General features: G+C 36.1%; 2 protein-coding genes across 7 annotated transcripts in view; both read right to left on the bottom strand.

Annotated features, from left to right (window-relative positions):
- LOC107714616 (casein kinase II subunit alpha) overlaps nt 1-704 on the bottom strand; it is a 23,935-nt gene extending 23,231 nt beyond the window's left edge. The window contains exon 1 of the mRNA XM_016520526.1: nt 627-704. The gene's annotated coding sequence lies outside the window, so the exon portion shown is untranslated. The remainder of the gene's footprint in view (nt 1-626) is intronic.
- A 2,969-nt stretch (nt 705-3,673) lies between these two features.
- LOC107714615 (protein tyrosine phosphatase type IVA 3) overlaps nt 3,674-11,202 on the bottom strand; it is a 43,850-nt gene continuing 36,321 nt past the window's right edge. For all 6 annotated transcript variants that reach the window (XM_016520520.1, XM_016520521.1, XM_016520523.1 and 3 more), the window contains exons 4-6: nt 8,091-8,221; nt 5,493-5,567; nt 3,674-3,871 (exon numbers count right to left, since the gene is read on the bottom strand). In XM_016520520.1, coding sequence (XP_016376006.1) covers nt 3,754-3,871; nt 5,493-5,567; nt 8,091-8,221 — 324 coding nt within the window. In that variant the 3' untranslated portion in view covers nt 3,674-3,753. The remainder of the gene's footprint in view (nt 3,872-5,492; nt 5,568-8,090; nt 8,222-11,202) is intronic.

Genomic DNA, 11,202 nt, shown 5'->3' with positions numbered 1-11,202 from the left:
AAAAAAAACCTTCGGAACGCGCATGTGATGTCTAACGATGCTTTCTACGTAGGGAGCTCACTAGGTTTTTAGACACGGTCAGAAAGAGAGAACGCGCAGACACACAGACAGACCGGTTTCCATAATATGTTGCATAAACATCGTGTATGTATCTGTACATGTCATGTCTATACAGACAGATAGAAATATACTGTTTTATTGTTATTTTATTAGTTAATTTCTTTTTCTGTATTATTATTATTATTAATTAATTATTTACTTAATTAGGCTATTTTTGCATTGGCTACATAGGCATAATATTTCCCAAAAAGTATTTCTGCTTTTATTTTCCCCTGCTTGTTTGTTTCAGCGTCAAATCTGTGCAGATCTTCCAAATTTAGAGGTTTTCTAATTTTAGTGTTTAGTTTTCTGCAAATTTGAATATTCATCAAATTTGTTTAAAACAGAGCAATTTTGAACAACCACAATAAAATGTTACTACTGTTTCTAGTACCTGTTCATTTCAATTCAGCCTGTACTCAGTTGTATGATTGTACAATAAAAATCAGTTCCTTCCATACAGAGAGAGAGAGATTTCATAAAATTCTTTATACTTGGTTTTAGTAGACATAAAGCCTTTTTATTACCTTCAAGCATGGTGATGATGACACCATTTAAGGTCAGTTGAAGGAACTGGGAAAACCTGTTGCCATTACAAAACAGATGGAGCTCACTGTTGCCAACTCTCGCGAGACAAATAAGCAACCGCAGCTTCAAAAACAAGCCCAAAACAAGCCTAATATTTTTTGATAATTTATTTAGAAAATCACAGGTAGGTGAGTTTGATCAGGGTTGGAGCTAAACTCTGCAGCGCATTGGCCCTCCTGGGCAAGATTTGAGGAGCCCTGCACTAGAGCTTCAAAGGGGAGCTGTAACATAGCCACATATTTATAGCCTACTAAAATATTGGCTATTCGAACCAAATCTACTCCTAGTATTTGTATAGGCCTACTTGTTTTTATGGAGAATACAGTGAACATAAATGAAAAGAAACGAAGTTGCTTGTCAGGTTTTCCTAACAAGCAAACATATTTTTTTTAAATAAACCCAAAAAACCGCAACCCGCGACCCGGGATTTTTTCACGCAACTTTACAAAAGAAAAAGCCCAAACTTGCGTATAATACGCGGACTTGGCAACTCTGATGGAGCTAAATAGGAAAGTTCTTAAGGAGAGACATTGTACTAACTAGAGCAGGGGTGGGAAAACTTGGCCCTTCCAGGCCACTTTCCTTCAGAGTTTAGCTCCAACCCTAATCAAACACACCTGAACCAGCTAATCATTGTCTTCAAGACTACTAGAAGACTACAAGATCACTGTACTAGAGTAACTGTCCAATTTAATTCAAATCTAAACTGATGCAAGGATTACAATATGCACCCTTTATACCTCTAAATAATATTTTTTCCCCCCCATTTTCTTGATCATTAATCCTTCATTGGTAGATTTTCTGATTACTTGTTACCATAAAAACAGTAACAATTCTGTTTTATAAAATACATTGTACATCAATAACAAGTTAACGACTGGTACACGCTCGTGAGAAAAAACAGGTTTTTATTCATTTTTAATGAATCCAGATTTCAGATTTAACATCTGTCCCAATTTCATAAAAGAGCAATATGTACATCAATTAACTTTTTTTTGTTTGGCATAAAAATTATGAATAATACAATTATGTCAATCACTTTAGATATGAACAGGGAACAATAGATTATTAATTATGTATCACTGTTTAATAAAACGTGTAATACAATAATATGTTATTGTCAAAAATAGGCCACTTTAGATATGATCAGGAAACCAGTGGATCAGTGAACCTTACTATAGAGTAATAGTGTATAGTTACAGATACCACCCATGATTTTTAAATACTGACACTATATCATCCAGTGTCAAGGGTAATGACTTCAGCTCTGTTGGTTTATTCAAAAATCAGGAACTCAAAACAAAAATCAAGAACATTCTCATGGATGATGAAATGAATGAGGTCAGGATAAACTTGAGACGTGGCGTGTAGTCTTGCACCATCCTTCATCACAAAAGCAGGGCTAGTGATGATATCTAAATATATTCCTGAAAATGTTACCTTATTCTTTTGCTGATCGCATCGGTTTCCAGAGACATTCCAAGATGAACTATTACATTTATTGAGGCCACAACTCATCAAAACATTCCAGATTTGTAAATGCAGACACTCAACAGTAATAAAAGTGACTAAACAGCACGTGAAAGAGAAGCCCTTATATATGTGAGCAACATTGAGCTGCTTAATTCACACCCCTTTATTTAAATGGTATTCACTGTAAGTGTCAAAACCAGAAATGCAAACTTGATACACTTGATCCCGTCTTAAAGTTCAGCTCTAAATTGGAGTGAGCTCAGCTTTAAAATATGCCCATTCTCCAGCCATTGCTTCTGTAAATAAACATGAGAGGCCAAATGTAACCTTAATCCATGAAATGTGAAACAAGTATTTTCTTATCCTTCTCACAGTCGCAATTATGCAAAGATACTCTTTTATTAGATATTTCCTTCACTAGCTTTTGCTTTGGATTTCAAAGGCAGAGAAATACGTCATTATCCCAGATCCAAGGTCTTATGCATTTCATATTAGCAGATTAATGATGCATGTGCGATCACTTCAGTACCTGACATAGATTACCTTTTTTCCTTCATTAGTGTCTATATGACCACTAGTTAGGCAGAGATCCTGTGATTCCATTTAATTTCCTACTATATGGACAAGACTAAATATTTTAGGCCTCACTTCGAAAAGTTCCTTCTGAAATTCCACAGTAAGTGTCCCACAGTACAACTATGTCCGTGAGAAACAGCCACGCATGAGCACTGAGTGCAAACAGCAAAAAAATAAAAAATAAAACTCTGGCAAGTCCAAAAATATTTTTCATGTGAAATACATAGTGTGATGACTCCCTCTTGTGGCTGCTGTGTTAAATTAAAACAGAACTACTGATCTACAATTGTGCACACTCGTGGATTTCTCTCAGTTCACTGCTGCAATTCTGTGGTAGAGGTGTATCAGATTAGCTGGATTTCTTTGAGTTTCAACATGATTTCGAAGCAGCTAAAATATCCAAAAACCTGGAAGTCATGTCAAAGTGTGCCATGTTATCCATCCAGACGCCCACAGTTCTATTAATAAGCAGCCAGTGGTGCAAAAAACTTGAAACCCAGAGTAGATTCATGATACAAAAAAAAAAAAAGCTAGGTTAGACCACTCACATGCATCTTCAAAAAAGTACAGCGACATGCATTCTGAAACTTCAGAATTACAAAAAAGAAAGAACAGGGTAGTCAAGCAGTTTCATACGAAAGCGTGAGCATAACAACAGTGATTGAGTTCTGAGCAGGTGGCTGGTGGCCATGATCATCTTTGGACTGTGTGCTGCGGGTAAAGTGTGACGGCTGGTAGCATGAGTTTGTGCATCGGGCATATGTTTGTGTTCACAATAAATTTGTAAACACAGTGAGGATGGGGGGTTTGTGTGAAAAGACAAAATTCAAGAGGCTCGTCTTTCACAGCCCTGAGCTGGTAAAGACCCTGTGTGCAGGGGTCTGACATATACACCAAAAGGGGGTTGAATTCCCCTCCTGAATTGTAGCAAGAGTTCAAATGCACTAGATTGGTAATTTTAGTCTGGTTTAGTCCATGAGTGACTGGTTCCTTCAGTGGCAGGCTGGTGAGACCGGATCACATGAGGCAGCACTTGCTTTTGTGGTTGTGTGGGTCTTTGAAACGCAGTCTCTGTTTGGGGCGGTACTTCTCCAGGTACGTCAGCTGCTTGCTGTTGATGGCGCCCCGGCGTTTCCTGTGGGGGGAAAAAAACAACAAATACCCATTGGTTATGTTAGTTTTTTAAATCAATGATTTAAAAAATAAATAAATAATAATAATATGCACATACACAATTAAGATATATGTAAAACCTTAAGCCAATAATAATAAATTTATAAGTTTTCTTTTTAATTAACAAAAATTATAATTAATGTTAAACACACATATACACTAGGGCTGTGCGATTTGGGGTAAAATATCAAATTGCGATTTTTTTTGACAGATATTGCGATTGCGATTTGATTTGCGATTTTAAATTTGCAAAGTCAAGCTTCAGCTCAATATTGTCAATAATGTGCAGCACAGTATGGGTATCATTACCCTGCTGAAAAAAACAATAGAAACTATCACAGAAATTCTTATAGTTTCCATTAAACCATTACAAAATTCCTTTTTGTTTTGGGCATTATTCCAATAGGAATTACTGTTGTTCTATTGGTTACCATCTGCCAGATTACATCCACCAATAGAATCCATCAAATAGACACCATTACAGTTTACATTAAAACCAATACAATTCCCATTATAACCCTGAAATCCATAAAAAATTTTTATTGTGTTTTGGGAGGGGTTCTATTGTTTTTTTCTTCAGCAGGCAAGATTATAATGGTATAACTACTTTTACAGAATTAACTTAATTACTGAATTTCACAGAAAATATTTGTTTATTTTTTATAAATAAAGAACTGTATTTCTTAAGTCAATTATTAAAGTATTACATATGTTACATAGGCTGATTTATTCATTTTAAGTATTTGGGATTTTAAGAACAAGTGGAAAATGTGCTGAATGTTTCATTTCATCCAAGTGAAATTGAACAGAGATCGATCGCGTCCACATCGCAGGCTTTGCGATTAGGAAATCGCAACGTCTCAAATCGCGATTTCGATTCGATTTCGATTAATCGCACAGCCCTAATATACACATGCTACATATATAGAACAGACGTGCATATATATATATATATATATATGCGATATATAATATATATATATAATATTTTTAGAAATATGCACACAAAATATTTGCATTTAAATTAATGGCTTAAGTTAAATGTTTGTTAAATACATAAATGAAAAGCACTATATAGACATAAATATGTTAAATATTAAGAGCTACATAAAATTATTAATATATATTTTAAACAATATATACACAAAACTGAATATATAATATATAAATAAATGTTTTTAGTAATATACACTATTTGTTTTAATGGCTTAAATTAAATGAAAATATAGGTATGTTTGTTTATACGTTAATCATTAATTTAAGCAGTATTATAATTATTAATGTAAGCATTTTATTTTTTGCTGAATTGTTTTCTGTAATGCATTAGCGCTATTGTGTGCTATTGTTATATTTCATAGTGGCATCAGTGCAAACTGTATTCATCATTTCTTGACTGCATAATTTGCTCTAATTTGTTTGTGCTGTATAATTAGCTGTAATGCATTAATGCTGCACAATCTGTCATGTATCAGTGCTGCATCATTTACTGTGCTTGCACTGAATCGCTCACTGTATTGACTGGGTGTTGTATCGCTCTGCTGCAAGGTGTTGGTAATGTATTGTTAGCTGTAATGTATACTTACTGTCTGATCAACTGAATGGCGTCCTCATATTTCATTCCGCTCTCTATAAGTGCCAGAGCCACCAGCACTGGAGCCCTGCAACACACACACACACACACACACACACAGTTTAATATCAGGAAACATCACCTCAAACAGCTTTTGTGTGTGCACAGAAACAATAGGTTTTCCAGGAAAAGTGACCCATTCAGCCCTTCTCAGCAAGGATACCACCTAATGCATGTGAGAACAGATCTGCAGTTACAGTATATATATTTTTTTGAGTAGAAAGATGCATTACTCTACAGCTTACCTTATAGTCTGTTTATCACAAAAAGCTACTATATGACGTCAAGACTTAATATAGACCCTCATAGCCCAAATACCAATTCATATTCAAAAGGAAGTGTTGATAAAACAATACATTCTTCAATATTTTTCTTTTTGTGTGAACGAAAGTCACACAGGTTTAGAATGACATGAGGGTGAGTAGATGACAAAAGGATAATTCACCCAAACATCAAACTTCTGTCAAAGTATTCAAACCTCATGTTGTTCCAAACCTGTATTCTTTCTTAAGTGGAACATTTAAGAAGGTATACTGAAAAATGTTGGTAACCAAACAATGTTGGTTCCCCCCTTTTTTTTTTTTACTTAAACTGTATTTTTTGTCTATACAGTGGTAGCCAATGGGAAACAAAACTGTTTGGTTACCAACATTATTAAAATATATATATTTATACATATATATTTCATGTTCTGAAGAAGAAAGCAAGTCATCCAGGTTTGGAAAGACATGAGGGCGTGAGTAAATGACAAAATGTTCACTTTTGGGTGGACTATCCATTTAATGTCATTTCATTTGGATGGCAATGAATTTTAAGCTATCATTCTAATCATTTACAGAGCAGTCAGATCATGAATGTCATTTTATTTTTGGAAAAAGCCCTAAATGTCATTACGTGCTAATCCCAGATTTACTAAAATACAATACATTTTGATTTTTACAGTGTGTCAGCCCCCGTCAGAGACCTTTTCTATTTTTACCGTTTGCGCATCGGGGTCCTGACAGCTTTGAAGTCTCCTGAGTGTGCCCCTTTCCAATGCGTAACAACACAAACTCATCCTACTAAAGCAAACACTGGCTCCCTGTCAAAAACTGCTGAGGGCTCCCACAGGAGCTGCAACCTACGTCAGAGAGGTTTGGTGCTTAACTTGTCGGCAGAAGCGGTCAGGGGTCAAAGTGGGAGGAGGGCAGGCAGGGTAAACCGGACTGTCATTAGCCTACCGTTCCCGCAGAACCGCCACATTTGACCGTCTGGCTCAACAATTCTAGCGCCGCAGCTTAATTAAGGTCTGTGTGTTTTGACAGCTGGCCAGATAAGAGGGCAACACCGTGACTACACCAGGATCCCTCACTGAAAAGAGATATGAAGGAGCAATTAAGAGAGCTGCTTATCATTCACTTCCTGTTTCGTCTTCGGACGTCAACCTTTTGTGCTTCGAATAATAAACTTGGATTAATATTGTGTGTCCGTTTGGACGGTTGGTTTTGGCACACAGCGGTCAGGCAGGGAGAATGGGTTTGACCTGCAGAGAGCACGGGCCAAGACTGAGAGGCCTGTCGCTGAGGGGAATTTGGGGTAAAGCAAAAAAAAAAAAAAAATGATGAGAAACCAAATGTAAACAGCAGAACTCAAACACTACACTATCACGAGCCAGCTTAAAGCTCTGCCAGAGATATTACACACAGTCCTTGATTGCATTCTGAGGGAAAAAGAGCAACAGATCCTGGGAAAGGCTGTTGATATGTTTGAGAATTCTTGTAAGAGAGAAGCGAGTCACATAAAGCCTGACCCATCAAATTCAGATGAGCATTTGCACGTCTACAACTTCTGAACAGCAACAACAGCAGGCTGGGAAATTACTAGGACTACATGGAATCTGCGCCTGCAGAATACTGTAAAAAAGCTCAGCAGATTTTTATTTGAACCAATTCGATTTCAGTATTATTTCTGCACTATTAATATTTAGAACTAGATTTTTGAATATTTTCTGTTTGCATTTTAATTTAATAATTTTGTACATGTCATTTGATTTTTTTAAATACTTCTATTTAGCTTCTGTTTATTTTAATTTTATCTCCAGTAATTTTAATACTTCATCTTAAACTTCAGTTTACATTTTTCAATTTAAATTATGTAAACAATTAAATAGATAAATTTTAGTTAACAATAACAACACTGGTTTGAATGGCCATTGTTACAATAGTCTATATATCTCTCAATCCTTGTAATTATAATTTAATAATTATACTAGTATAATTATACTTACTAGGCTGATTTTTTTACCCAATTTCCAATCAGAATCATCATTTACATTACAGTGTAATCGACAAAAAGGTGATATTTTAGCAAAAATAGTCACTACCAAAATAGACTTGTTTTGAGTTGCCATATAATTCCACTGTGGAATATTAGTGCAAAAAAAAAACATCAATTCAGTGTGGGCACTGCACTGGTTTAATAAAGTTGTGTTAAATTCTTAACATATCATACAGATGGCTTTAGCTTTGGCGTTAGCAGCACGTCTGGAACAACAGGATGACTTGACACTCACCGGCCCAGTCCGGCCACACAATGCACAGCCACACAGCAGCCTGGATCCTCACAGAACTTATTCTTCAGCAGACTAAGCCAGTCATCCACGATCTTGGTAGGAGGAGGTGCGCCGTCATCGAAAGGCCAATCCTGAGGGAGAGAAACAGGAGGATGAGTTCACATCTATTATCGCTACAGATTACAATGTGTCTGTACGTTACTATATTTCAAATTGAAAGGGAAACATTCGTATAGAGAGACACAAAATACTAGCAGATAAGATAAAAGGGAACAAATTAAAGGGAAATAAATGACTCCAGTCACCACCAGCAGATGGTGCTCTATAAAGCTTTAGCATTATGCATCATCTCAGATTCACAGCAGCCTGTGAATCCCTTTGATGATTCCTGTGTGATTTTCACAAGTTCTGCAACAGCAAACATGGCACTCGTCCTGTCAACTCTACCGGTTCAATCAGATCTGTCACGAACAGCTCGATTTAACACCATGTGCAAGAGCTGAATCATCTGAAATGTTGAATTATGTAACATGCAAACGGGCAATGATCACATCTTATTCAATAAGCTGTCTCAAAGTCTTTAGGTACTTAAAAGGGATGGTTCACACAAAAATGAATAAAATTATAAAATTTTCATGTTCTTCTGTGTGACTTTCATCTGTGGAACACAAAAGGTGATATTTTGAAGAATGTTTCTACTGTTTTTGACCTCACAATTAAGTCAATGTGTTTTAAAAAACACTGGTACTTACGAAAAAAAAAAAAAAAAATCACAAGACAATCTTCAAAACACTTTGTGCTCCGCTAAGAAAAAACTCATAGAGGTTTGAAAGAACATGAGGGTGGGTAAGCATACATTTTAAATGGAAAACTTCTCGTGTTCTTTACAATTTTAGGACTTGATCTATGATTGGTCATCATACGCTCTACACGCTTCAGAGAAACATTTTGGGTTTTGCTAAATGCTTCAGCAGATCAGAACAAACACAATCAGTCCAGGCACAATCTGACTCGCATGCAGATATTAAAAGTTTTTTTCTTTACACAGGCAGCTTTTCATGGAAGACTGAATCTGAATGATGTTTTAAAAACACAAATGTGCTGGGTCAAAATACACTTACAAACAGATCATGGTGTTTTGCATCGCTGCTTTCTCAGAAAAGGGGACATTTATAGGGAGCGAGTTGAGGAGACCATTTTCTACGAGGACCGTCTATGAGAATCTCCTGGTTTAAAAATAACATTTTAATCCACTAAGAGGTTAATAGGCCCCTCCTTGTCTGGTATGTCAACAGTAGGCTATTAATTCCAAGAGTCCATTCCAAGATGGAAGTGCTCTGTACTCTTGCCAGGGCACACCAACTCCAGAACCAGCAGCGCGGGGCCTAATTGTGGAAAATGCCCTGGCATTTTCCTCGAATCGCATACCTGCTATTCCTCCAGCAATCCGAGCTTCTGCTTACAAGAGAGCAGGAGAGGTTAGAGGCACCTGTTTACTGTCAACCAACAATTCAGTTTCATTACTTCCTTTAAAGGGGTTCTTGTTTTTTAAACTTGAACTTTGGAGAATGAAATCCTGACATAAGCCACCCAAATGTCAACAAATCCGCTCACTGATCTGTTTTCTCATCAAAAAGAAACATTGTTTCATGAACTTTCATGAACTATACAAGAATTTAAGTTTTTATTTCAGTGCGATTTATACTTTTTGGTTTGTTTTAAACAGTGTATCTAGACTTTTTACCATCTTATGCTTGTTCTATGAGACAAATGGGATCTGCAATCCACAGGTTAATCATAAACTGAAATAACACCACGCAACCTATCGAGTTCACTGAACTTTTCTGATCCAACGGTGTAAAAATGGGGAGGATGACCATTTAAATCCATCTGGATTTGAGTGAAATACAGAGGAAATCCCATTCCATGTTCTGACCCCCTGCAAAGCTATTGTCTCATCTCCTCTTATGAACAGCAGAAGTGATCGGTTTATATAACCAGAAAAAACACACACACACACACACACACACACACACACACAATTACAGTCCGTAAAAAGAAAAAGAGAGAGCATACAGAAAGTAAGTCAACATGCTGAGAAAACTACGTAATCCATTCTCAGGTAATACTGTGGCATTCAAAATACCATCTAAACAGTGTGACATATCAACTTCTGTATCATCGGTGAGAGAGTGGGGCAGGACGTTAGTCTGAACAATGAAAGAAAATTTGCAATTCTAATGGTGCAGCAATTACATGTTTCCCTTTTAAAACTAAAATATGTTTCCTACACTAAAAACCTTTCTTCTACACCAGCTAAAAATACAAGGATAGCTGTACTGCAGAGCTATACTTCAAAAGCAAAACGATTAAAGTTTGGAGCAAGTAGGATTTTTTTTAAGTATTTGAAAAAAGTCTCTTATGCCCACAAAGTCTACTTTTTTCAAACAAAAATGCAGTTAAAAAAAATTAAGTAACTTTTTATTTTAATATATTTTAAAATGTATTTCTGTGATAGCAAAGCTGAATTAGCAGCAGCCATTACTCCAGTCTACTCCTGTCACATGATCCTTCAGAAATCATTAATATCGCTTCTGATGTGGCACTCAAGAAACATTTCTTCTTATTATCAATGTTGAAACCATTTGTGTTGCTTAATATTTTTGTGGAAACTGTGATACATTTTTTCAGGATTCTTTGAAGAATAGAAAGTTAAAAAGAATAGCATTTATTAGGAATGGAAATATTTTGTAACATTATAAATATCTTTACGGTCACTCTGTCAATTTAATGTATCCTTCCTAAATAAAAGCATTAACAAAAATCTTCTGACCTCAAACTTTTCAATGGTAGTGCAAATGTTTTATCTAAATCTGAAAATAGCTGAGGCAAACTGCAACAGTACAGACCTGACTTGATTTAAAGGTGGGGTATGTATTTTTTCAAAAACGCTTTAGAAAACTGAGTAGGGCCGAGTACCAAAACAAACTTGTAGCCGATCAGCAGTAAGGGGCGTTTCTACTCATGATGGGGACGAGAGAGCGCTCAGTGCACAGGACGGACATTAGCCGAGCCGAGCGACGACAGAAAGATAGAGATGGCGGATAAAAAA

The sequence above is a fragment of the Sinocyclocheilus rhinocerous genome, unplaced genomic scaffold (assembly GCF_001515625.1).
Source record: "Sinocyclocheilus rhinocerous isolate Xijiao unplaced genomic scaffold, SAMN03320098_v1.1 scaffold3008, whole genome shotgun sequence".
NCBI lineage: Eukaryota > Metazoa > Chordata > Actinopteri > Cypriniformes > Cyprinidae > Sinocyclocheilus > Sinocyclocheilus rhinocerous.
The sequence above is the reverse complement of the archived record's forward strand: the minus strand, read 5'-3'. Positions and strand labels throughout refer to the sequence as shown.